This window comes from Delphinapterus leucas, chromosome 4, assembly GCF_059928025.1.
Source record: "Delphinapterus leucas isolate spDelLeu-1000000601 "Yukka" chromosome 4, BTC_Dleu_Yukka2, whole genome shotgun sequence".
NCBI classification, from domain to species: Eukaryota; Metazoa; Chordata; class Mammalia; order Artiodactyla; family Monodontidae; genus Delphinapterus; species Delphinapterus leucas.
In genome coordinates, this window is record NC_143132.1 from 80,880,940 (window position 1) to 80,908,744 (window position 27,805).

Genomic DNA, 27,805 nt, shown 5'->3' on the forward strand with positions numbered 1-27,805 from the left:
TTCATACTATACACCAGAACTTTAACTTGAGGTCTTAAAATGGATTGGGTAGAAAGACCAATCCTGCATCATAAAATGAAGTATATATAGTACAACTAACAGTTATTTTAAGCATAAATAATGAACAGATATAATTAAAGTGAGGCTCCTGTGTTAATTGCTGATCCTTCCTTACCTGGGTATTGGGGGAAACCAATGGTTGGTCTGTCTGTACAAAGTTCAGGCACTTGACCCCAATTTAGCAATATTTTCTGACCGTTATGAAATGAAAAGAATTATTTTCTTATAAGGAAATGATCAGATCTTATGAGTTATGAGCAGATCCTAGTCTCACTTTTTCCTGTGTGTAGTAATATAGCAGATTTTTGTTCTCTTTTGTTCCTATTTTCACTTTGATTTTGATTAGGAACACTTGTGGTGTGGTTGCTGGAAAGACAGACCACACACACGTGAGCTTGGATGAAGCTGGAAATAATCATGACCACATTTCAGCTTAGAACCTTCTTTTTTAAGGAAGGTCCTTCAGGCATTTTTATTAACAAGCAGATATAAACTTGGCAAGAGCACCTTTCAAAAATCACAGTTCCAATTATTTTTGTGAGGTCAAGAGAAAGTAGAGAACACAATGGTGGTGGCTTAGCATCAAAACAATAACAATCAAGTTGCTGACCTTATGCCTTCCATCAAACATAACTATCACCCGCTCTGTTCCCCAACCTCCAAAGGATGACGAGAAGCTGGCATTCAAGACTTGACATTAATCTAGACCACATGTAGCACCTGCTTTGATAGCAGACACAGCTCCCACCCAAACCCATACTTGGACAAAATGGTGGCCACGTTCTCTGTGCCAAACCTTCTCATCTCTGACCGTCTTCTAGATCTTGAAGTGTCTGATTCTCCCCGGGCAAGGGCGGACCACTGGAACTGGACCTTCAGGAGCAGGAATGCTAGGCTGCGCCACCTTGGGTGTCTTCCCCACATGAAACGCTTCTCCTGAGGCTGACTCCACTGAGGCCACACCCGAGAAGGCGTGGCGCAGGTCGTAGTGTGTCGGGGGAGCTGCCACAGCCCTGGGTCCCACCACCAGGGAGGCTGCGGGCTGGCCAGCTGGAGAAAGTGCTGGCCTAGCCGAGCCCGGTGCAGTGGTGAGGGGCCCTGCTTCGGCGTCGTCTGGTTGGGGCTGCGGGAGCACAGGCTGGAGAGAGGATTGTTTCCTTAGGTTAGCTGCCTTTCTCTTCCTTCCAGGTGGAACCCCACCCAATTCTCTCACAGTACTAATTTTTATTTGCAAGGAATCTGGCAAAAAAGAACTACCTAGGTACAAGGGATGGCCATCAGGGCTCCAGGGGAGGGGTAACTGGCCTGCGGTAGCCCCTTTCTCACCAGTTGTGTTGGGGATGGTAGACTTACACTGTTCCACGAGCAAAAGAACCCCAGCTTATGGCTAACCTTCACCAGTAGCGTCACCCTCTTTTTCATCTACACCTGCAGCCACAGGGAGCTGTGAGACAGATCTGGCCACCTGGACTCTGCAACTCAGAAAACCACGCCCACTCCCCCCCCCCCCCCCCCCGCCTCTCCCCGCCCCCACTCCCAAGCTAGCAAATAAAACACGTGGCCTCGCCAATTGCACACTAGGGAGGTTCTGCCCTGTAACCACCAGTTCGTGGGAGGGGAGGGCATGGCTGAAACAACCTTTTGTTTTTTGATGATTTCACATTCCCTGGCACTATCTATATGGCGGGGCTCAAAAGGACAGGCAGCAAATGCCCTGAAATTACTAATGCACCGCAGAAAGGTGAAGGGGTCATTGTATTCTGAAGATAAGGGCAAGTGCATCCATGACGCCCTTACCTGTGTTTGGAACACCGTGCAGGTCACTGCAACATCTTCCCCACCAGCAACCTTCTCAGTGACTGTCCCCTTACAGAAGCCATATTGCTGCCCACAGAAAGAGAGGAGTTATTTGAACCAGTTCAGAAAGTGGACTTCTCTCCCAGTTTCACTTATACTCCAACACATCAAGGGAAAAAACCTTAAATTCCTAATTCCTTTTTTTAAAAAAATCTTTTTCCTAAAGTGTATGATTTCTGCTTATATTTTATATAGAATGTAGAAAATACAGAAAAGTTTTGGGAATGAGAGAGATCACCCATAATCTCAGAAATGGTGGTGACCCAGGAGAACTTCTGTTCACATCTATGTATTTCTTTCTTATTTTTAACTACTATTAAATATCATTTAAAAATTGGCATCACTAACTACACCATTTTGTATACTGTGTTTTTCACGTGCTATAATGATAGCATTCTCTTATATCATTCCTTATTCTTTGAAAGTGTTAATTTTCGTGTCTGTATAATTTTCTATTTACTAATGTGCCATATTTTATTCAATGATTCCCTCCTTTTGGACATTCAGATCTTCTGGGCTCATTTTGTACCTGTCATAAATCATCTTTATAGATATATTCTGTCAAACACGATGATCTCTTTAGGCTAAATTCCTAGAAGTGGACATTACTGGCTTAAGGACTTGAAAGATTTCATATCAGAGGTCTATCTAGAAAATCTACACTTTATACTCCCAATGGCCTGACATGACTCATCTTAGTTAGGAAACAGCCTCTCTAACTCCAGGGGCCTCCACTGGGTGAGAAGATCCGGTGATAGCTCTTAAGCAGGGGAGATGACACCCCAGAGGATGACCTGGCACGACCCAGCCTCACAGGCAGTGGGTATTTTGCATTTCTCCTTTCTGCAGCCGCAAGATACGAATTTGCTCTAAGGATGCTCTGTTCCATGACTTGGCTTTACCAACCCAATGCCTAGCCCGCTCACCTTTTCTGCCAGCAGGTTGCACTTGGCTGGGTCTACGACCTCTTTAGCAACACAGTCAGTGGCAGCCACTGCAAACTCCACAGAGACAGAAGCTGAAAGAGGCTGATGAGGAGAAAAGGAAAATTTTCATGAAGCAACATGACTTAGCATGAAAAAGACTGGTAAGGAGAGGCCAGAGGGAAGTAGCGAGGGCCATGGAATTGCACAGTCCAGGGAGCACGTTTCATGGAGACCACACTGTGTGGCCAGGAAACATGCCCCCGGTGGCTTACATACGGCTTACAGTGAGACACCGGGTTTTTGAAGGGTTTGCATACAGGAGCTGGGGTTGGGTCTTCCCTGAAGGAGGTGCAGGTATCCACTGCTCATCATTCAGAGCAGAGGTGAGTTTTCAGGTAGAAAGCAGGAACCCAGAGGGCTGACCTTACACTGACCTGAGTGGGAACCCTGCCTCCTGCCAACTTCCCTATTGGGGTTGCACTTTGAGACCCAAGGCTCAGGTTACTCCAAGATGGGGTGGGAAAGTAAAGAAATTAATTCCTCCCCCACGTATTTTAGACAGCAGGATCAAATGAAAAATATAAATGAAAGTACAGAAGATACTTATGCTTTTCTATCTTATAGTTCTTGGAGCATATGGACACTTACAATAATAAAATATCTGTTATTTGTTATAGTCTGGGGCGGGGGTGTTCTATGAATCGCATATTCTGGTTAATAGAATTACTATCTATAGTGTATTTCCAAGTATGCCATGGCTGGTATCCAGAATACTAGTTTTTTAAAATATTAGAATTCCACTGCATTCAAATGTGCTAACCCAGCCACGGTACAATTAGGGTTTTTTTTCTCAGTGATTCAGAGGCATTTTAGGATCCTTGCCCTTATATGTAAGTATGCCCATGCCTTTGTAAGTATCAATTACAAGAGTGCTGTAGATGTGCCGTGGTGATGGGTGATGGCGATGTGGAGACCCATGAATTTACAGTGGGTGCTTCTGGATAAAGTGGGAACTTCCATCCTGGTGTTAACTTGAACCGAGGAACTGGGGACACACAGCATCTGGCTGTTTTGTGTTGAAGTGGCTTAGGTGAGGGATGCACTGAGGGTCCTCGGGGTCCTTAGGACACTCAGGACCCTTTCTTTCCCTCTTCTCCCACCACCCTCGTTGACTTCCCGTGGCTACCCCTGCTTCACCACGTCCACTCCCAAAGTGCCACCAAACTGCCCAAACCGTCAGCAGGGTCTCAGTCTTACCACCAATTGAGCCCGAGAAATTTCCACAAGCTGAAAGTAGGAGCCGTTTTTCTGGGCGTTGAAGGCAGCCAGCGCGGCCTCTACTGCGTGCACCACCCGGCTGTCGTTGAGCGGGGCCAGCAGGGGGCAGTCTGGACACATCTTGTGCACGTCCTCGGCCGAGTCTGCGCACAGAGCGAAGAAATCAACTTGGCTCGGGGCTGTAATTCTCTGCGGCATTTGCCCCCGCTCTGCTTATTTGAAAGGGCTAAAACATGCTCCAAATGGCTGCAGGAGGATCATCTGCTTCTTACTAAACCTTCGGGAGGCTCCTGCCATGCTGGCATTGTTGCAGAAGCCCCTCTCACCAAGGGGCGATTTTCACCTCCAATGAGAACAGCTCCTTAAAACACAGTTTTAAAGTCCCCAAACCCCGGAAACTTGGCTTCTTTTCATCACCAACAAAGTGGCTAGAACTACTTCTGTTGAAAACAATTCAGGTTCCCTCCTCACTGTCTCTACCAGGTAACTATAATAAGAATAATAATCATCTCTACCTGGACTGGAATCACATTTTGCAGACAACACGGAAAACTCTCCGTCTTGTTTCAGCACATTGAAATCGCAGTCTCCTTCCACCGCCTGGAGAAATAAACCCACAGTGAGGGACCAGGAGGAGGGCTGACCTCTCACTTCTCACGGTGGGGGGATGGTGGCAGGGGGGACGTGGATGTCAAAGGTGAGCCTCACAAAATCTCCTTCACTGGGTGATGTTGAAACATGACACTGGTTTCGCAGGGGGTGGGAGTACGATAAAAAGGTGAATTGTAAAAATCAGCCCCAGGGAAGGCGCCATCAATTGGCAATTTTAGCTGCCCCCGCAGCAGTCGCCCTAAGAGGGGCACTCACGTGCTCTTTCAGCTGCCTCACGCTGCAGTTTGCCAGGGGGGTGGGGTCCAGTACATGGCAGGTGGTTTCCAGTGTGTCTATTTCAAGGTCAAACACCTCTCCCGTGGGCCGCTGTGGAGACAGAGAATGAAGAGGTGAGCAGCCTAATCCTGTTGAGCGGGTCCAAGGGTGAGCCCCTACTGGGTTTGAACCCACTCCCTGTTGGAGAGGTAAGAAAGAAGGGGGCGTGGCCTTGGACTGGTTGATGGAAGCACAGCCATCACGCTGAGCTGTATCTGGAAGCTGAAAGTGAATGTTGATACTTATTTAATTTAAAAATTTTCACCCTTCAAGCAGTACTTTTAAAAAAGTCAGCTTTGGATTTTTCTCAGTCAAGCAGCGAAGTAAGTTGGTATAGGATAATAACTTACTGTCTCTCTTTTATCTTCTTCATCCCTCCCTCTACTTCTTCCTTCCTTCCTTCTCAACATCTACTTTCCTTCCTTCCCCATTTTCTTTTCCTTCCTAAAGGAAAAGTTATTGTCTGTGGCCTTTTAGCTTTTGGCTTGTAGATGCCTGGATGAAAAGTTGCTATTCCCTACTGCCCCCTGCTGGTAATGAGAGGGAAGCGTGAGCCTCCCTCTGATGGAGGAAGCAATTCGTCAGTCAGTCACTAGCACAGAGGGAAGGAGCAGCGGGTAAGGAGGTGATAGGGGAGCTTGTATGACTCCTTGGAGTTGTTCCTGCCAGTTCACCTGTTTCTGTATCCTTTCTTCAAAGCCCGGAAAAATCCAGAAGGTACGAGTATGGCTATTTTTTCTTTCAGCCCAGCTCTGCTTGTCTCTCATGTCTGTTCTGCGTGATTCACTAGTACCTGAAGCCTCAAAATCTCCTTTCCTGGAGGAAGCTGTGTTTTATGATGTGCAGATATGCCCAAATTAACTTCCTGAAAACACTCAGAGCTAGCGAATAGGAACCTGGGGCTCCTGGGTCTCTCCAACCCTGCTGTTAGTGAAAACTGCAGTGTTGTTCCTTCTTTCCCTCAAATATGCACATTGTGTGTCATTTCCCCTGAATTGATCAGTGCTTCCTCTGAATCACCACTGTACTTCACTATGGTTGCAGAACTCCTAAAATCCATCTGGGACAATCCCGATTTCAAATATTTTGTCCCATTGTGAGATCAGATGTTCATGAGTCAGTCCAGACATCCTGAGGTTTGCCTTATTTTCCTTCCTAGACTGTGAATCTCTTGTGGACACTATGTCTTTCTCACCTTTGTATTAGCTTGCATCATTAAAATGCCAATATTTGACCGCTTTTATTATACAAAACTGGTTATTTCATATGAGTCAACTTAGTATCTCCCATAGCGCCTGACACTGGTTCTTGCCCATGGAAGGCTTGTAATCAGTGTTGACTGAAAGAATTATCCTTCATCAGCTATAGAATCTAATTTCAAAATAGGCAATAGATGGATGTCTTTTCCCCACCTCTCCAAATCACTCGGCTGACCCCCAAGGCACACGTTTCCCAGCTTGATCATCATTGTCACCAGCTTCAGGCTGCATTGGTTTCTTGTCTAGCATGTGAGCGGGTGAATCCTTTCATGCCAAGATTTCTCATTGGGATGTGGGTACCTTTCTTGGGGAGGCAGCTTGTGTAGAGGAAGGAACACAGTTCTGGAATTGAATCCTAGCCTGTTGCTTACTATTTTATGACCTTGGGTAAAAAAATGCCCTAATATGTCAGAGCCTTGGTTTCCTCATGTAAGACAAGGACAATACCCCATAGGACTGGGGGTGGGGTGAGAGAGGGGTTAAGGAGATGATATATGTGAAAGGGCCTGGCACATAGTAGGCACTTATCAAATGCACATTTCATTCACTCTCAGTCTTTACCTAGAGAAACAGAACCAAAGGAAAAGAAGTGATTTCCAGTCAGTGGTAGTTGGGAAACTAGAATCCAGTCTCTGGTCCTAGTTTTTCTAGAAAACCACACTTTTTACCTGTGATCCTCAAAATATCATTCAAAGCCTTTCCCTCTCCTCCTGCCCCCAACCAGCACCCTCCTGGAGACCACTGACCACAATACAGAATGTCTCCTCTCTTCCCTCCGTCTCTCCCTCCCTCCTGCGAGGAATCAGGATGTTTCCATTCTGCGATTTCATTTGTGCTGGGAGGTGGGCTCTTAGAGACATCCAGCTGAGCCCGACCCCCTCCTACACAGCAGGTTCACTTACCCGCGGCCACACCTTCACACTGTCAATCTGGTTTAAGATGTGCTTGAAGCCATGAGGAAGGTGCTTATTGATGTAGTCCACGGCTGCCAGGGCTGCTTGCTCTGTTTCTGGGTCATCACAGGCTGGTTCCCTATTACCCAGAATTGGGCCATGCGGGACAGAGTGGCAGCCACAGAGCTGAGCAAGGCAAAGGAGCAGGACGAGGCACTTCATGGTTGCTCCGGAGAGGTCCTGGCAGGTCGGCAGGCAGGTAGCTGGAGGCTTCAGGCCCAACCCAGGTGCTCTGCTGGAAAAGGCAGACTGGTGGAGGGTCCAAAGGCCCTTTATTTGCTGGAGCCTGTGGAAGAATTGCGTAAGGATGTGGGATGATTTCTGTTCTGGTTCCAAAAAAATCCCCCTGCAAACATCAGTCCTGGAAAAGCAAACAGGTTAGGACATCACTGGTCCCCCTTTAGCAGAAATCTGCCAGAGTCAATGCTTGCTTGGGGGTGGGTGGGGGCAGATTGGGGGGTGGGCTGGGGAGATGCTCCAGAGTCAGCTTGGAACATGGTAACAGCAGCAAAGAAACGAGGCAGCTGAGAGGATGAGGTGAGCACCAAGGAGAGGAGGGGCTGGCACAGCTGGCCCTGGAGTGCTGTGGATTTGGCAGCAGAGGGAGTGCCCTCTACTGTAAGCTGAGCACGCCGTGGGGTCCATGTGGGGAGAAGTAAGGATGTTCAGCAATTTTTTTTTTTTTAATTGGAGCATGGTTGCTTTACAATATTGTGTCAGTTTATACTGTACAGCAAAGTGAATCAGCTATACATATACATATATCTCCTCTTTTTAGGATTTCCTTCCCATTTAGGTCACCACAGAGCACTGAGTAGAGTTCCCTATGCTATACAGTAGGCTCTCATTAGTTATCTATTTTATACATAGTATCAATAGTGTATATATGTCAATCCCAATCTCCCAATTCATCCCACCACCACCCCCTTTCCCCCTTGGTATCCATATGTTTGTTCTCTACGTCTATGTCTCTATTTCTGCTTTGTAAATAAGATCGTCTATACCAATTTTTTCAGATTCCACATATATGCGTTAATATATGATATTTGTTTTTCTCTTCCTGACTTACTTCACTCTGTATGACAGTCTCTAGGTCCATCCACGTCTCTACAAAGGACCCAATTTTGTTCCTTTTTATGGCTGAGTAATATTCCATTGTATATATGTGCCACGTCTTCTTTATCCATTCATCTGTTGATGGGCATTTAGGTTGCTTCCATGTCCTGGCTACTGTAAATAGAGCTGCAATGAACATTGGGGTGCATGTGTCTTTTTGAATTATGGTTTTCTCAGGGTATATGCCCAGTAGTGGGATTGCTGGGTCATATGGTAATTCTATTTTTAGTTTTTTAAGGAATCTCCATACTGTTCTCCATAGTGGCTGTATCAACTTACATTCCCATCAACAGTGCAGAGGGTTCCCTTTTCTCCACACCCTCTCCAACATTTGTTGTTTGTAGATTTTTTTTTAATTTTTTAATTTTATTTTATATATTTCTTATACAGCAGGTTCTTTTTAGTCATCAATTTTATACACATCAGTGTATACATGTCGATCCCAATAGCCCAATTCGTCACACCACCACCACCACCCCTGCCGCTTTCCCACCGTGGTGTCCATACGTTTGTTCTCTACATCTGTGTCTCAATTTCTGCCCTGCAAACCGTTTCATCTGTACCATTTTTCTAGGTTCCACGTATATGCGTTAATATATGATATTTGTTTTTCTCTTTCTGACTTACTTCACTCTGTATGACAGTCCCTAGATCTATCCATGTCTCAACAAATGACCCAATTTCGTTCCTTTTTATGGCTGAGTAATATTCCATTGTGTATATGTACCATGTCTTCTTTATCCATTTGTCTGTCGATGGGCATTTAGGTTGCTTCCATGACCTGGCTATTGTAAATGGTGCTGCAATGAACATTGGGGTGCATGTGTCTTTCTGAATTATGGTTTTCTCTGGGTATATGCCCAGTAGTGGGATTGCTGGGTCATATGGTAATTCTATTTTTAGTTTTTTAAGGAACCTTCATAGTGTTCTCCATAGTGGCTGTATCAATTTACATTCCCACCAACAGTGCAAGAGGGTTCCCTTTTCTCCACACCCTCTCCAGCATTTGTTGTTTGTAGATTTTTTGATGATGGCCATTCTGACCCATGTGAGGTGATACCTCATTGTAGTTTTGATTTGTATTTTTCTACTAATTAGTGATGTGGAGCATCCTTTCATGTGTTTGTTGGCCATCTGTATGTCTTCTTTGGAGAAATGTCTATTTAGGTCTTCTGCCCGTTTTTTGATGTGTTTGTTGGCCATCTGTATGTCTTCTTTGGAGAAATGTCTATTTAGGTCTTCTGCCCGTTTTTTGATTGGGTTGTTTGCTTTTTTGATATTGACCTCCATGAGCTGTTTGTATATTTTGGAGATTAATCCTTTGTCAGTTGCTGCATTTGCAAATATTTTCTCCCATTCTGAAGGTTATCTTTTCTTCTTGTTTATGGTTTCCTTTGCTGTGCAAAAGCTTTTAAGTTTAGTAAGATCTTTGAATGCCAGGGACAATTATCTCCTCCTGGAGGGAGAACAAGGCCCACAGATGTAGCAAAGGTACCAATGATTTACCATTGGTAAGAGGAGGGAGAGCTACGGGAGATGCCAAGTCTTGGGTAAGGTCCTTGGAGAAAAGAAGAAAGGAAGGGAGAGACTTTTGCCTGGAGTGGGTACTGGGGAGAGAGACCTTCCTGCCTTCGTGTGGCAGGGCCGGGAGAGCTCTATGGCTAGCAGAGCTTCTCCCCTCCCTGTCCCCTTCTCTCCAGACCTCACTGCCAACACCTTGCACAGATGCACCCTGACCTGGGTCTCTTGGGTGGCTGAGTGTGGCTGGCACCAGTGGCCGTGTGTCCCCAGTGACCCCGTGTGCCTGTGGCCTGTGCCCCCAGCCCCAGGGTGCAGCAGAGGAGAGCCCGGGTCTGACAGACAGTCACTTGGCAAAGCTCTGGGTCTGAGTCCTGCACTGCAGGCTGAGACCCTGGCGGGGGGCTTTCAGAACATAAATGCCTCCTTAAGGCCCTTCAGAGCCTTCGCAGAATTAGAGTGAGTCTTGGTAGCCAGAGCACAAGGTCACAGTATTGACTCAGGCACTGCCTTTCAGTTGTGGCCTTGACAATCCCAGGTGTGACCTCCAAGGAGGGGTGGCCAGGATGGCGAGAGGCTTGGAATATATCATCCGAGGACCTAGCTTGGTTCAGCCTGGAGCAGAGAAGCCCTTAACATGGAGACCAACATGCTCTCCAAATATTTAGAGGTCATCATTGTGCGGGGGTGGATTTGTTCTGTAGTTTGCTATTGCTTCAGAGAACAAAACTTGGTTTAAAAGTGGCGGGGGGGAGCTTTCTACAGGGAAGCTTAATAATATTGACTTCCTGTGGGGAGGGAGGTAAGCACGGGGGCCTGTGTTGGGCAGAGGAGATAGTATAAGCACTGTTTTCCCGTTTGCTCCCAGCTGCTCACACACAGACCCTTAATGCCAGAGGCTCAGAAGGTGTGATCAGGACTCCCAGCTCTCTGGTTATCCAGCAGGATGAGCCTCAGAGCTGGGGGCCTTTCCATCGGCCTTGTGCCCCAGTTCCTTCAGGACCTTGACTTATGAGCTCATGAGCAAATTTTTGTGGATGCTCTGCTTTTCTTTTAAATAATCTTTTAAAATACAAAATATGGTCATTACTGAAAATTTGAAAATCACAAAAAATATATGCAGTGAGTACATATTTCATATGTCATAAGCTCAGGTGTCTACACTATAATTTATTTTCCATAACACAATTGGATTTCTGACTCTGAGCTCTCTTTCGTGAAAATGTAATCTAGTCACTTCCCGGTAACCTGACTTCCCCCACGTGCTTGGGTTGAAACCTGGTCCAATTTAGGTTTGCCCTTGTGCTTCTTCTCCCCGCTGGGGTTAGGAGAAAGTGTGGAGGGGGAGACTTCTGCAAGTACTGCTTTGGTGAAGGTCAGAGAGGGGTGTCCACCTTTGTCTTGGCATCTTCTGCCAGGTAACCTGTCTCATATGGTCCTCAGGCAAATCTACTCTCTAGCTAATGTCCTGCTTTCCTCCATCTGATCCATAGCAAGACAGTCCCCCTGCATCCTGTGATCAGGGGTCACCTTATCGAAGCTGTGGGACACTTTCTAGACCACAGGCCCTTTCTCAGCTAAGAGCTACCCCCATCTTTTTTTTTTTTTTTGCAGTACACGGGCCTCTCACTGTTGTGGCCTCTCCCGTTGCGGAGCACAGGCTCCAGGCATGCAGGCTCAGCGGTCATGGCCCACGGACCCAGCCGCTCCGCGGCACGTTGGATCCTCCCGGACCAGGGCACGAACCCGCGTCCCCTGCATCGGCAGGCGGACTCTCAACCACTGCGCCACCAGGGAAGCCCCTACCCCCATCTTTAAGCTTGGGAAAATTTGGCTGCTGTGCCCTCCCAGGCTGTGGAGGCTTTCTGAGGCTGCCTTCAAGCTCATCTGTTTAGATACTGCTCTCATAGCCCCTCCACTGCTCTAGGGCCACCCTGCTACTCAGGGGGCTTCTCCCTGCCATGTGACCTCTCCCTGTGCTACCCATGTACCCCCTCCTCTCCTTCTACCCTTGCAGTGAGGTTCCGGTCTCCTCTGCTGTAGGAGTCCCACATGTTATGGGGCTGGTTGTATTGCCATCCCAACATGAAGGTGGGGGGAGGATAAAAAAGTTCTGTCTGATCATCCTTTCTGATCATTTCTGTCTTATACTCAGAGCATTTCTTTTGGTATCATTGTTCTTGGATCTTTCGTGGTCCACAATTTTTAAAGCACTAGGTATTGTCCTGTTTTGCTGATGCTAGAAAAACAAAGCATGTAGTAAAGAGCAATTAAGATCTCACCTGTCATCCTCCTACCACGTATAAACAGGGAAACAAAACTCATCCACAATCTCATCACCCAGAGTTAAACAGTGTTCATGTTTTGGTGCAGTTCCATCTTTTCTTCTACACAAAGACTTACTTTAATATAATTCAGTATAATATAATCATACTCATGTACAACTTTGTATTCTTTTTTCACTTAACATTATAACTTGAACGTTTTCCCATGTTATTAAATAGACTTAAAAACATGCTTATAATGACTACCTAGGATTCCGTTGTGCATATTACCATTTATTTTACTATTCTCTTATTGTTGGGCATTTAGTTTGTTCTCAGTTGAGCACTCTCATATACAAAGTTGTAATAAACTTTTAAATTCAGGAATCTTTGGCTTTCTCGTTATTTTTTTCAGGATAGAGTCTCAGTGAAATCACTGATTCATATGATGTGGACACTTTAAAAACTCTTAATTTCTCTGGCCAAATTGCCTTTCAGAAAGGCTATGCCAATTTCTACCCCTACCATTTAACTGGTGTGTCATGCCAGGTCAATTGTTTTCTCTTTTCCTCTGCCACTGCTTCCATGTTGACTTTTGTGGGAACTTAGATACGGAAAAATTATCAGAACTCTTTTTTAATGTATTTTATGAATATCTTCGGTTTTAGCTCAACTATTCCACATGTCTAATTCTTATAAACTAAAATAGCTTTGGTGTCAAGCTGAATAAAATGGTCTCTTATTTAAAGTTTTTTCAGTTGGAAAAAGAAAGGTTGCCATTTACTTACTGACGATGAAGAAGAAACTAGGTGATCTTTTGGTATGTTTTCCAAGAAAACTGTGGCAAAGGATGCCCAGGGGAGGCTATAGGTATTTCATCGTGCCTGACGACACCACTTTCAAACTTTGAAAGATTTTCATACACCGCATGTATATTCCCATGAGTGATCTTGGGTCACTTTCATCCACCTGGCTCCAGCATACCAATAGGAGATAAGCATTTACTCCGTTTTCTGGTCATTTGTCTCATTACTTTAATGACTTCTCTGTGCGTTTTTCTTTGAGGCCCAGGTCACTGCATTAAAACAATGTCTGAGAGCGTATTGAGGATATCAGGGGCTTGTTAGAGCTGTTGGGAAGAGCAGTCCCAAAGATCTAAGGAGCAGAAGAGGACCAACAACCTCCAGAAGATGGCAGCAGGGCGCTGGGCAGTGCTTGCTGCGTGGCGGAGTTCCAAGATGGTAGCTGGGGATGGCACCAGCTCCCCTGCGGTTGTGAGTCGGGCTCTCCACTAGGGCGGTGATGCATTCAAATTACTCGGAAGCAGAACTCGGCATTGAGAGCTGCCAGTCAGGAGCCAGGACAAGAAGGATCGTGGCAAGTGCAGGGTCAGAGTTGCTGGGGGTTGGTTCTGTCGGGGCCCTGCCAGTGGACAGGAGGGCAAGGATAGAGCTAGAAGAGGAAGAAATAACAAGTCGGGCAGCGAGAGCTCAGGTGGGAGCTAGAAACCCAGCCTCTCGAAAAACAGGACATGAACCAGTGCACATCAGCAAAAGCCAGAGGAACCATTGGTTTTCGCAGGGAGGAAGTGGCAGTGGTTGGTGTTTAAATCGTTGCGCCAGATTCCTGGCTCTGCCCTTTCTGGTACTTAAAGGGCCTAGACCCTAAGAAGCTGAGTAATGACTTCTGATAAGCCTGGTGTTTCTTCATTCCTATGGGTATTTATTGAACACCTACCGTCTGTGATGTTAGGTGCCTGGATGCAGAGTGATGAGAAAACACAATCTGTACTAATGGAGTAACTTGACGCACCTGGTCCAGCGATATCTGATCAGCCAAGAACTATAAGTTATATGAGATGATCATGGCGTGTGTCCTGTGGGGGCAGGCTGGGATTTGTACCTCCAATGTGAGAACCTCGGTCAATGGAATGCAAATTACCCTTCTCAGGTGAAGGACCCATCAGGTGAAGGTTACGGAGCCCCAGTTGCGTGGAGGTCATTTGGAAGAGCCTGTTTTAATCAGTGCAGATGCACCAAAGTTGGGAGACATTAGCCTGAGCGTAGCATGGCAAAATTTATTAAACCACAGTGAGCACAAGGGATTACTTCCTTCTTTGGGTGGAGAAAGGGCTCGGCAAGCTTTCCCCCAATCCTGCCCTAATAACCACGACCTGGCTCGGAAGATCCAAACCCTGAAAAGAAATGCTTGTTTTCAGGGTCGCACCTCATTAAATTAAGTGCCTTAGACCCATCCCTTGCTGGATCCTCGTCCTGGCCCTGGGAAAGAGGCATAATTGAAACCCAGAATAGAAAAAAAAAGTTTGTATTTCATCAAATCTTTCCAGTCTTCAAAGGAGAAAAGAATTTTTTTTTTATCATCTGGCTGTTGATCCTCTGTGTCAAATCAGCCTCAAGAACACAGTGACACTTGCTCTAGGCTTTCATTATCATGTAAGAAACTATGGGGAACCTTCCATTTTCTTGTTTGGAAGAAGACTTCCTATTATATACTGCTTAGTGTGGCCTTGACACCCACTCAAACATTCTGTCTCACAAAAGAGAGAATCTTAGGGTTAAAGAAAAGATGGGGAAATTTGGACTCTCTGGAAAACATCATCACCAGAGCAAATGATATCGATTCCTTATTCTGTAGAAGGCATTGTGCGCAATCCTCCTAACTCCACGAGAGTTGTACTCTTCTCATCTTCCCTCCTTTATAGAGTAGTAACAGAGGCTCAGAGAGGTTCTGGAACTCGCCCTTATCACACAGTAGTGGAGCCTGGCTTTAGCCCCATCACTTTATCTCTATTAACCTCAAACCAAAAGAATATAGGGCCCCCGATAAAGCTGAGGAGTTTGGCTCCCAGGCACTGCCTAGAAGTGAGCAAATCATATTCTTAACAGTAGGAAACATGGCTGTATGCTGTATTTGAAGAAAAGCAAAAGAAATAGAAAAATGTATTGTTTGGTTACCAATTAAAAGAATCAAAAAATTCATTTACCCACCTAATTTCAGTCAGTGGAAAATACCTAAAAATCAATTCTGCAGAAGAGACTTTCACCTGTTGACTTCAGCTGGTGTTGAAATTATCTCTGCCTCAGGTTTTGGAGGTAAATAAAAGGTAAATGATTACATTATTTCTGGTTAAATATTTTCCAGGGGAATGCTAGTCCATGCAGAGAATCACATTCGTCTCTCCTGCTGGTTTGTCATCAACTTTTTTTTTTAATTAATTCATTTATTTTTGGCTGAGTTGGGTCTTTGTTGCTGTGCGCGGGCTTTCTCTAGTTGCTGCGAGCAGGCTTCTCATTGCGGTGGCTTCTCTTGTTGTGGAGCACAGGCTCTAGGCGAGCGGGCTTCAGTAGTTGTGGCACATGGGCTCAGTAGCTGTGGCTCGAGGGCTCTAGAGTTCAGGCTCAGTAGTTGTGGCGCACAGGCTTAGTTGCTCTGCAGCATGTGGGATCTTCCCGGGCCAGGGCTGGAACTCATGTCCCCTGCATTGGCAGGCGGATTCTTAATCACTGCGCCACCAGGGAATCCCTGTCATCAACTTTTGCTATCTTCAAAATGAGTGAATGGCTCTCTTCAGACCAGAAGGAAGATGAGAGGGGAAACCATCATCTTCTAATGAGCCCCTTGGTGTGCCATCTGAGGCCCTTGGACATGGAGATGTTCAGAAGAGCCGTGACCTTGCATCCACGGGTCATATGGTTATACTGAGGCCACTGGAATCAAGCAATTCATTGCACCTTAATAAATTTGGGCACTTCTTTATCCATTATGTAAATTACTGGGGTTGGAATGGGTCCTTTTGACAGTGAGTCAATATTGGAGGTTCTATGGATCTATTTATTGACTTGTGTTCAGTATTCTCTGGACACACATTCATTAACTCAAAACTGTTTCTTGGACACTTACATTGTGCTAGGTGCTAACGATGCACAGATTGAAGGTGGCATTCCTGTCTTCAGATGCTCACTGTTGAGTCTGGCTCCACAGCACTCTACTAGCTATCGTGGACCTACTAGAGAAGTGTAGGCTGTGGTTCCTGCCCTCAGCCTGCATCAAGTCCAGGGAAACACAATCCTGAGTTGGGAGGGTTCTTGAAGGATAGACGTATCTATGTCATTTCCAATCTTATATGCCCAGCACCTGCCTCCTGCCCAGCTCAGAGTAAGCCCTGTACATGATTGCTGAGGGGCTCTTGGCCAGCCTCCTACTCAACTCAGAGCCTCCTTCCGGTGTCTAGAGTCTGCCTGAGGACATTCAGATACAGGCATCTCTCCACCACTACGGCAGTCCATTTATTATTGAATCATTCTAGTAACTAGGAAGTTACTAGTTTCCTTCATATTGAGTCAACACCTGCCTACCTTGTAACCTCACCAATGGATGCAGATTTCTCCCTTCAGGAACTACATAAACTAAATCAATTCCTTGATCTATATGTTGGGCTTTAGGCATTTAGAGACATCCATGTTCTATCCTGCTACCCTTCTCTGGCCTCCATCATTTCTTCTCAGGTGACTTAGTTTTGAGGTCACCTCATCATTAACTGACTAGACAAAACTGGCACCAATGGTTAAAAAATAAGATGAATCATCTTGTGATTGGGAGTCAAACAGTATAGCCGAGGGGTGAGGACTTGTGCCTGCACACGTGGGCATGAGTGAAGGACGGGTCAGCAATTACTAGGAGAGGAGGCGGCAGACCGCTTGCCACTCGCCAGACAGGAGAGTTTCTCCTAGTTTCCAGAGACTTACCTGGATTCTCAGAAGGATTAACAATAAAGCTAACAAACAGGGAGGCCATTCTTCTCCATGCATTGCCTTGATTAGACTTCTTGACTGTTGAGAGGGAAAATGCATGAGGCTAGTGGAAGACCTGTACGACAGGACCAAGCCTCCAGTTGTCTTGAATCCGGCAAGGTTCTCAGTTGGTAGCGTCTCTTCACTGCTTGTTGTCTGGTCTCTAGAAAACACTCAGCGATGTGAAAAGTCTTTGCTTCTGGAGTTTTTTTTTTTTTTAATAAATTTATTTTATTTATTTATTTATTTTTGGCTGTGTTGGGTCTTCGTTGCTGTGTGTGGGCTTTCTCTAGTTGCAGCGAGCGGGGACTACTCTTCGTTGCGGTGTGTGGGCTTCTCACTGCAGTGGCTTCTCTTGCTGCGGAGCACGGGCTCTAGGCGCTCGGGCTTCAGTAGTTGTGGTTCGCGGGCCCTAGAGCGCAGGCTCAGTAGTTGTGGCACGCGGGCTTAGTTGCTCTGTAGCATGTGGGATCTTCCCAGACCAGGGCTCGAACCCGTGTCCCCTGCATTGGCAGGAGAATTCTTTTCTTTTTTTTTTTTTTGCAGTATGCGGGCTTCTAACTGTTGTGGCTTCTCCCATTGCAGAGCACAGGCTCCGGACGCGCAGGATCAGCGACCATGGCTCAGGGGCCCAACCGCTCTGCGGCACGTGGGATCTTCCCGGACCGGGGCACGAACCCGTGTCCCCTGCATCGGCAGGCGGACTCTCAACCACTGTGTCACCAGGGAAGCCCGGCAGGAGGGTTCTTAACCACTGCGCCACCAGGGAAGTCCTCTGGAGTTCTTGTTAGAACTTTAGAAGGTGACAACTTGAAATTGAAGGAGCTGATTACGGCCCAGGGCAGGGAACGTGGCCAATTTTCCCTTTCTGTGATGGGATTGTACAATAGGCGGCCAAATCATTCGGTGGGTTAAGTAACAGTTGAGCCTCCAGGACTCAGATTCTAATGGAGACTGAGTCAGTGGGAGGATGAATACTAGCAGGAAGGCAGGGTGAGTAAGATGGAGAGGGACAAGATGTCCCAAGAGGGACAGGGGGGTGGGGCAAGGGCGTGGGAGCCGATTAGCTTGATTAGGAGCCCTGCATTTAGAGTCAGGACAGACCCTGGTGCCGCTCTTTTGCTAGCTGTGCGACCTAACTAGAGATTTGGTCATGCTAAGCCTTAGTTTCTTCATCTGTTAAATAGGGCAATGGACTTGAACCTTACTAGCCTTTACCTGGCTAGTAAAGAGGCGCCGAGGATTTAATGAGATGACGTTTGCAAATGCTCAGCGTAGCGCATGGTGAGCTATCGATGAATAGGCCCTCTTAATAACCCCAATAGCACACAAGTATCGAAAGCAAAAATAAGGTATCATGGGGGATACAATGTGACTAAGATATGGTCTTTGCCTTCAGTTAGCCTACACAGACGCAATACAGTCCAGTGGCTAAGAGTAAGGGATCCTTAGCTTTATCACCTTTGGCAAGTTCCCTAGCCCCTCGGAGCTGGTTTACTCACTGTGAAAGGCCTAACAATAGCAGTGCATACATCAAAGGATTGTGGAGAGCATTACATGAGATAGTACACGTAATATTCCGAGCATCAGGTAAGTATCTCTATTACCACTTAGAGAGAAGAACGTGTGCAAGAGTGTGACTGCATTTTTTGCACCAACATGCTGGCAAAGAGAGGGTCATGTGTTGGCAACTTCTAGCAACCGGAAGGAACAGAAGGAGAAAGGGAGATAGTGATATTGTGGAAGAACACCTACAGACTCTTCCCAGATCCTTGTGCTAGGGGCCAACCTGAGGAAATCAACAAGGCAGGACCCAGGGTTAAGGGGCAGTAGGCATAGGTCAGAGTGGCTGGCAGGGCTGGGGGAGCAGAGCCCTCAGCTAAGTGCTGGCAAGGTGGGGAGTCAGGCAGGGAATTGCTGGAGTGCTAAAATGGCTCAGGAAGGTGGGCAACTCAGAAGTTTCCCTGGGAGGGGATTTGAATGGGCATTTAAACAATTGCGTCTGCCCAGTGGGCCTCTCAGTGTCCCCTGGAGTGTCCCAGTGTAATCACCTGGCTGCTGACTGGGCGTGTGTTCCGGGCAGTGGTGCAGGCCCTGCACTTAGAAGTGCCCTGCACTTGGTGTCACACTCTGCTGTTGCCATCTTGAAATTTTAATTTTGAACAAGGGGCCCTGTGTTTTCATTTTGTCTTGAGCCACAAAATCATGTAGCTGGTCTTGTTAATCGAGAGGAACCAAGCCTACGGGCATTCATGGGAGAAGGGGAGAATCATTCCCCGCTGAGGGTGGGCAGGAGAGAGGAAAGAAGGTGTCATGGATGAGGATGCTTTTTTTTTTTTTTTTTTTTTTTTGCGGTATGCTGGCCTCTCCCTGTTGTGGCCTCTCCCGTTGCGGAGCACAGGCTCTGGACACGCAGACCCAGCGGCCATGGCTCACGGGCCCAGCCACTCCGCGGCATGTGGGATCTTCCCGGACCGGGGCATGAACCCGTGTCCCTGGCATCGGCAGGCGGACTCTCAACCACTGCGCCACCAGGGAAGCCCGAGGATGCATTTTGAATTTGACCCTGAAGGATGGGCAGGATTTGGACAGGTAGAAATCAGAGTATGGCTGTCTGGTTGGAAGAAATATGTTTGAGAAGTCAAGAGGTGGAGAAGGGTGGGCTGTGTTTAGGGAATGCTAGAAACCCTTGTGAATGTGGAGTCCCTGCTCCTGAGCTGCTCACACAGGCTTTCTCAGGACAGCGCTGTGCTCAGCTGGCTTTTGGGGCAGCCTTTTTCCCAAGGCCTTTCTTAGACCTTTCCTCCAGGTGCCATTCTGCTAGATGCCTGTTCAACTAATACATTAAATTTAGCCATGTTATTCATAGAAAACACAAAGCAAGGCAGGGGGCAGGAGAGGCAGATGTAACAAAGAATCAAATAGAAAGTTTTCATTGAGAAGTATGGTTATTGAAATAAAAATGAAAAATACTTCAATAGGTCAAATAATAGATCAAATGCAGACAAAGAAAAGGTTCAATCCGGAATCCCCATCGTCTAATTCGCTCTCTCTCGGTCTTTAGAACACAAGTTCTGTGTGGGGATTTGCACAGCACGCACATGGTAAAGGTGGAATTCTGACCAGGGCCCACATCCTGTCCTCTGCCCACTACCCCACACTGCAATGGCCCTCATTTCACCCCATCATGGTGGGTTTCCCCAAACAGAAGCCTGGAGTGGTCCAGAAAACAGTGCCAGTGTTGGCACTTATAAAAGTGCCAACCTTCAGCTATAGTCATACCCTGGCCATACAGAGGAGAGACAACATAAAAGGAAAAAGGCGTTTTTCTTTTAAACATCTCACAATCTCTGTCCCCAACCTCACTACCCTAAAATTTGCAGTTAAAGTTTTATTTCTGTGAACAGCATGCATCATGAATGGCAAGCCAATATACATTTTGTGGTCTTTCCATTTGATTTGCATAAATGTTAAACTTTGCCACTCAATCAACATGGCTTGAGTTTTCTTTTCCGAGGTAAATGTACCATGGCTCCTAAAAGTTGGAGCTCCCATTCCTAAAGTAAGTGAGACAGAGTTACGTAGATAGCTAGTAGGTTTTATGTAGTCCCAGAGCCTCAGCCTCCTCCTAGGCTGTGTTGCTGTGTGTCTGGGGACTGGTAGGACAGATCACCAGGACACCATTTGCAGGAGGGCTGGGGAACCTTCTGGGGCAGGACCCACCTCCATGGAACAGAGCCAGCACTGACAGGCCTGCCTGGTACTGAGGCCTCCTCCATGGTCAAAGCAAATAACAAAATAGTGTCTGTCACTCAGATTTGTCTCCTGGCCTGGCCCTGCTTTGAACTCATTATCTGAATTCTATTATGAGAAAGAACTGAAGAGGGGCTGTCCCCAGAGGACCTCAGGAAGTTCCAGCATTTATGTTTTGATGCCTGTTGACAGCCTATAACACAGAAGAACAAAGGGACCTTCTCCCACAGTCTGCACAGACATTGGCATGGCCCTGGGCGCTCCATGGCCTCAGCTGGGGCAGGAGAGGGCAGTGTCTAGCACTTGGAGTGGTGCCGGGGGCAGGCAGCAGTGACCAGGGGCAGGCAGTGTGCCCTGCAACAGAGAATGGTGCTCTCACAGCATTTGATTGCTGTTAGAAAACAGTGTCCACTCACTGCACGTAGCTAATATACAGTATATCTTGAGAAGTGAACATTTAAATTAAATTCTTCCAAAAGAAACTTGGGAGCATTGTGTTTAAGAAGGAATAGGAAATGGTTACCCAAGAAAGTTTAAACCAACAGAGACCATATTATAGAGGGAGAGGGGGTGGCAGCATTATCTCTGTGAAAAATCCAAAACTAACAGTTCAAGGTTGATTTACTTTCTGATGTAATATAAGTCCAAATTCAGTTTGTTATTCATATGTCCTCTGTCCATGAGCGCAAAGATAAGTCCAAGGAAAAGCTATTGACCAGAGAACCTGAGGCAGGGGGACGGGAGGACATACAGTGGAGTGGATGGAGGTGGGGCTTATGCCCTAATTTCCATCAGCACTGCCTTTCCTTTTTTATGAATGATTGATGTTTCCTCAGGTTAACATAAGATGCTATAGGAGTGCCAATTTATGACATGTCAGCTGCTCTGACCCAACCCCAGACAGGATACCCTGAGCCCCGCCGCTGAGTAGAAATCTAACCCACCAATGCCTACAAGCCTCAGTTCTGCCTCCGCTCTGCCACTCTGATGGTGTCATGAACACGCTGAGCCCAGTTTTCCCACCACAGTCGGGAGAACAACCATAACCCTCAGGGAGATCATTGTGCTCTCTCTCTCTCTCTCTCTCTCACCTTCTCGTACAACCTTGATTTTTTGCAGCTATCTCAATTGCTTAATGGTTTCCTCAGTAAAGGAATTTAGAAATTTGATACCTATTTAAATAAGTCTGATTTAAATTTCAAACTGTTCTAACACTTTCCATTGAGATAAATTTACACACCAGGGAAAAGTCATCTTTTTAGAGCACGTGTGGCGACTTTGCAGCAGCTGCAACTTCACCTGGTGTCCCTGACAACACGGGGGCTGCTTTGCTGCAGCTCTTCTGCTCCCCCTGCTTTTTGTGCGCGAAAGGCAGTGGCAGGGTCTAGCGCTGTTGTTTTGTGGCGTACACAGGAGAGGCACGTGATAAGATTTTCAAAGAGGAAGGTGTGTGAACGAGGAGGGAGAAGATGATGGGGACCATGCTCCACGAGGGGAGGAGAGGGCTCAACAACTGGACCCAGCATGTCATTAGGGATGGTCTTTCCGTGAACCAGAACCATCTTCAGCAAACGCTGGACCAGGGATGGCCCAAGCTGTCTCCTGGTGTGCACCTCCCTACCCGTCCCAGTAGATCAGAAAGCACCCCCAGAGTTCTGCGCTGGTAAGGAGTCTGAGCGCAGGGCCAGTTGCGGGGTGGGATGGGGTGGGGAGGAACAAGCCTGCACCCCGACCTGTGCTGGCTGGCTCCCCCGTGCAGGAGCTGGCCTCTGGGCATCATTGGTTCCCCAGGGCCTCCAAAGTTCACGTACATTGAGGCTGCTTAATAAATGTGTAATAAATCAATAGAGTGTATTGTTTTCCTCTTACGTTTCCCTTTGAAAAAGTTTGCAATTATTCCTAATTGTTTTTATACCAGATTAAGCCTGTAAAGTCTTCCACAGTTGAGCTCTCTCTCGCCGCTTGATGTAACTCTGCCCACTCCCTCTCTGCACCAGAGACCCTGGGTTTTTCCCTGGCTTAAGAGAGGACACGGAGTCCCCGCCTGAGTTAGAGGGGAAGGGGCCGGCATTCATGGCCAATCAGTAGGGGGAGCTAAAATGACTCTAGAACAAACTGGAAACCTGGCAACTGTCAGTTAAAGTTTCCACACCTGACTCCTTAGTCTGCAGGATGTACATCAGCCCATCCCCTCCACGGTAGACAGCGCCCTCTCGTGGAAATAAAGAAACCTTCTAAAAATGTTCCTTGTGGGTCTGGGCTTTCCCTCCGGAGGGTTTTTGCCATCCGTGCCTGCAAGCTCAGGCTGTGACAGCGACTCTGAGATAAGCCAGCTGGCCATCGCCTGCTATCAGTAGCCAGGGCAGGCTGGAATTCTGAAATGGAATAATACCACCAGTCACAGAAACAACTAATGCATTTTACTGTATAAAATGAAAACCCTTAATATGTGTCTTACGAAAATGCTTGGCTCAAGACTCACAAAACAAATAACCACACAAAACACAAAAAAAGGCAAACGGAAATAAAAAGACAATAAAACAAACAAAGTGAAAGAATTTTGCCAATATACAGTCAGAAAAATAATTTAAAAGATATTTTTAGGGGACTTTAAGCCCAGAACAATATAAGTAGAATATACTCTTAGGAAGCGTGAGTGGATAAAGTTATTCATTAAAATAAATGGAAAACTGTGAAAGGAAAGACAATTTTAATTGTTTACATTTTAACCATATTGTCAGTACATGTAATAATTTCTGCAGCTTCAATATACAGGACGAGGTGCATATACAACTTTCACCAAAGAAAATCATTTCCTCCCTGTCCCCCTATATAAATGTCCAAAGTGGAACGTTGTTTTCAATGTATGCCAATCCGTGAACCAGTCCAGGAGGGACCCACCAGTGTCTGGTCTGTCACTGTACACACTTGGCCAGTAACTTGGCCCTGCTCCTCTAGGTTTCCGTGCACATTTCTCATAGATTCCTCCTTCATGGAACATTTCAGGACTCAGCCTGGCTCTGCCCCTCCAGTCCCTTCAACCATAGCTCTGCATTTGCCCCTGGCAGTTACGAACGACATGCAACTTCCATGCAAACTGCCCCTTCAAAGCTGGACCTTAGGGTGACCAACCATCCTGGCCCGACTGAGACTAAGTGGTTTCTGGAATATGAAACTTCCAGTGCTAAAACCAGAAACTAACAGGGATGAGTTGGTCACCCTAGTGCTGGTGCGGGTCACACCAAGTACCGCAAGTCTTGACTTTCAGAGCTCCAGCGGCACAGGCCCAAGAAATCTGAGGCTTTCTGCTGTATTTACACCCTGCCAGATGGCACATCACAGGCCAGCTCTGGAGACACCTGTGTTTATTTCATAGAAGGCTCTGAGTTTGGTTTGCCTTTCCCCCTTTTAATGTTTAGTACTGTTCACCTGAAACAAATGACTGCCAGATATTTCTCCAGCAAAGAGGGGTTTATTGGGGGTCAGCAGAGAATTGCAATTTGAAGTCTGCAATTAAGGTGAGCCACATACAAGTCCCTGCCTAGCAAGGGAAGGAGGATACTTTTATAGAGAGTAAAAGGAAGCTGGGAGGGCTGGAGTAAACAAACAGTCCATGGCTTTTCATTGGCTGAGTCCTTGCCAGGAAAGAAGAGGAGTCTTTCCTCTTTCTGTTGGGCTCTGCTATCATCTCAGGATGTGCGAGCTCCCCATTCTCATCTCCCAACTCTATTTAATTGAGGTTTCTATTATTTTTTTACATTTTCCCCTTTTGATCAAGATCTTTCTCTGAAAGCATTGCTGAGCAAGAATCAGATTTTCTAGTTTCAATGGCTTTTTTATCTCTCAATGTCAGGAAGAACATTTCCTGGGTGTAGTGTCTTGTGGAAGGAAAGTGCACAGACTAGAAACCTATTAAGGTCGCATCTGAGTAACAAGGAGAGGGAGGAGGGAGGCTCTCAGGCCCTTTTTATCTAAAGTCCATATTTTATCAAGATCCTAGACATTGGAGATCATCTGAAGTGTTATGTTATCATCAAATATTTGGTGACAAACTTCCAACAGGCCTTGTCTGGATATCTTGGAAGAGCTGTCTCATCTGCTGTCATCTGCTTCAGTTCTGGGAAATCTTTACTTTCAGGTCACCAGATGATGGGCAGGTTCAGTCAGGGTTTGGCACTTTCTTTAGTTGTGTCACATGAATCCAAGAGTTTATTCCTTGGAGATGGTGGCACAAGAGCTGGTTAGCAGTACTTGATAGGGGCCTCTCCATGAGATTGAAGAGAGTTCTCCTGGAGACGTCTTTTCCAATAGACAAAATCTCCATGTTGCAAGGTGTGATGCTTAAGGCCTTTGCCCCCTAGGGGCACACTGCGAAAAGATTGCTTTACCAACACGTGGTTATTTTTAATAGAAGCAATTAGGCTTTTGCAATATTGGAATATCTCTTCTTTTCTTTCATTTTGGTTTTTTTTTTTGCGGTACATGGGCCTTTCACTGTTGTGGCCTCTCCCGTTGCGGAGCACAGGCTCCGGGCGCGCAGGCTCAGCGGCCATGGCTCACGGGCCCAGCCGCTCCGCGGCACGTGGGATCTTCCCAGACCGGGGCACAAACCCGCGTCCCCTGCATCGGCAGGTGGACTCTCAACAACTGCGCCACCAGGGAAGCCCTGGAATAGCTCTTCTTTATCAGTTATGGGTCAAAAGGAGCAGGAGCCAAGGGCACTGGGTGTCCTGTGACCATCACAAAGGGCACAAGTTTATGAGTTCCCAAAGGGGTGGACTGAGATTTAGGAGGACCAACGGCAATGCTTTTGGCCAAGGTATTTGGAGAGCCTCTACAGATTTTACCAACTGAGTCATAATGATGTCGTCAGTCAGACCAGAGGATTGAGGGTGGTAAGTGCAGTGACAGTATTGTAAAAGCAGCCACATAGCACTGACTTAGCGAAGCACCTGGTCAGTGAAATGGATTCCTCAATCACTATGAAATTTAAGAGGAGTTCCCCAGGTAGGGAGAATCTTTTCCAAAAGGACTTTAGCCATAGAGGAGGCAGTAACCTGTCTGCAAGGAAAGGCTTCAATGCAGCATGAAAACATGTAGACCATGACTAAAACATAGTTATATCGAGTAGATCCATACAGTAGATGAAGGAAGTTGCCAGGCCTTGAATGGTCCATTTGGCAGTTTAAATTGTCTGGGAACGATACACACAGGCTTCCCTAGGTTGCACTTTGGACAAGTGGGACAAGTGAGGCAGGCAGTTTTGTGGCCTTGTTAATGTTTTCCCACCAATATTGGCTCACGAAGGCCCTCATTTTGTCAGCAGAACAGTGGTTTAATGCCCGTACAGTGGTGAGGAGAGGGAATTTTATTTTATTTTATTTTTGTGGTTCGCGGGCCTCTCACTGTTGTGGCCTCTCCCGTTGCGGAGCACAGGCTCCGGGCGCGCAGGCTCAGCGGCCATGGCTCACGGGCCCAGCCGCTCCGCGGCATGTGGGATCTTCCCGGACCGGGGCACGAACCCGTGTCCCCTGCATCGGCAGGAGGACTCTCAACCACTGCGCCACCAGGGAAGCCCAGGAGAGGGAATTTTAGAATCTCTGGTAGGTCTGGGTAATGATTTGGTCCAAACCAGAGCCTTCTCTTTTTATCAAATCAACACTTATTGAATTGCCAACCTGGTTCCCTTTTCTGAGACCAATTTTCGGGCCTCTCTAGCCAATTTTTCTAAACTATCATTTGGGGAAATATCCCTTTGGACCACGTCAGAGGTTTGGCTGCTGTTGGTCCCTTTAAGGACAGAAATCTCAGCAAAGTGATTTCCCTTAGCTTCTAGAAAGTCAAGTTTAGAATGACTTGGAATCTTAATTATAGCTAAAGTGTAGATAAAATTATTGCACTTGATAATTCCTAAACATAGGGGTCATTTTAAATTTTATTTCCCCTGGAAGTAAGGAAACCATGTTGCTTCTACAACATTCCAAAATCATGAGCTAATCCAAAAGCATACATATCTACTTATCAGTATAAATATTGGCAGTTTTGCCCTTGGCTAAAAGTACAAGCCTGTGTAAGAGCGTATAATTCAGCCTATCGGGTTGAAGTAGCTGTAGTAAAGATTCTACCTCAGCATTATCCAAAGGACCTGTAATAGCATACCCAGCACACTATTTGCCATTCTCACCTTTTAAATAAGAACCATCAGTGAACCATGAGAAATCAATGTTACCCAGTGGAATTTCCTACAGATCATCAGGGGGAGTCAGGATGTGGTTCAACAGCATTAAGCAGTTGTGAGGAACTTTCTCAGTGACGGAGGGGGGAAGAGTAGCCAGGTTAAGCTTATTATAATGTAAACTAGAGGTTGTCTTTTAACTAAAGACAAAACTGCTAATATATATATATATACTGATGGTAGATACGCTTTGGGCATTGCCCATGATTTTGGCATGCTTTAGAAACAGGATTCTTATCTTCCTCAAGGCAAAAGGTTAAGAACAGCTCCTATGTTCTAGGACTTTGGGATGCTATGCAGCTGCCCAAATCCTTGGTGGTAATCAAAATGCCTGGCCATTCAACAACAGACACAGGGGAAAGCAAGGGATACAGCTGATACCACTGCAAAACTGGCTGCCCTCAAAGGACACAAATTGGTGTTAGCAGAACCTTGCCTGACTACAGAATCAGAGTATGAATGGATTACTAAAATATTAGAAGCCCAACAACTCTCCATCCAGAAGGACTGAGAGAATTGGATTAGGCAAAGCTGTATACATAATTCAAAAATAAACCTCTGGGTAGGGCAAATGGCAGCACTGTCCTCCCCGACCATCTACAGAAATTTATCCTGGTATATATACATAACCTGACACAGTGAAACATGGACAAAACTATTCAGTGGGGAAAACAATACTACTGGAAACCATCTCCTAAGGTGGCTCACCAAGTGTATTGAAGCTGTCAGGACTGCCCTAAACATTGTGAGCAGGGAAGCCTGCTCACAATTCCATGGGCCACTTTCCTTTACCCTCAGGACATTTTGAGGTATAGCAAATGGACTTTATACAGCTGCCACGACCTTAA

The 27,805-nt window shown here is 46.4% G+C and overlaps 1 protein-coding gene across 1 annotated transcript; it reads right to left on the minus strand.

The window, feature by feature from the left end:
• Positions 1 to 245: 245 nt before the first annotated feature.
• Positions 246 to 7,489, minus strand: AHSG (alpha 2-HS glycoprotein). The gene is made up of 7 exons (XM_022570075.3): positions 7,210 to 7,489; positions 4,989 to 5,099; positions 4,637 to 4,721; positions 4,101 to 4,264; positions 2,844 to 2,945; positions 1,858 to 1,944; positions 246 to 1,198 (listed from the first exon to the last, which is right to left on the minus strand). The coding sequence occupies exons 1-7, from the start codon at positions 7,420 to 7,422 to the stop codon at positions 878 to 880; spliced, it is 1,083 nt and encodes a 360-aa protein (XP_022425783.1). The 5' UTR covers positions 7,423 to 7,489; the 3' UTR covers positions 246 to 877.
• Between the last annotated feature and the right edge of the window lie 20,316 nt (positions 7,490 to 27,805).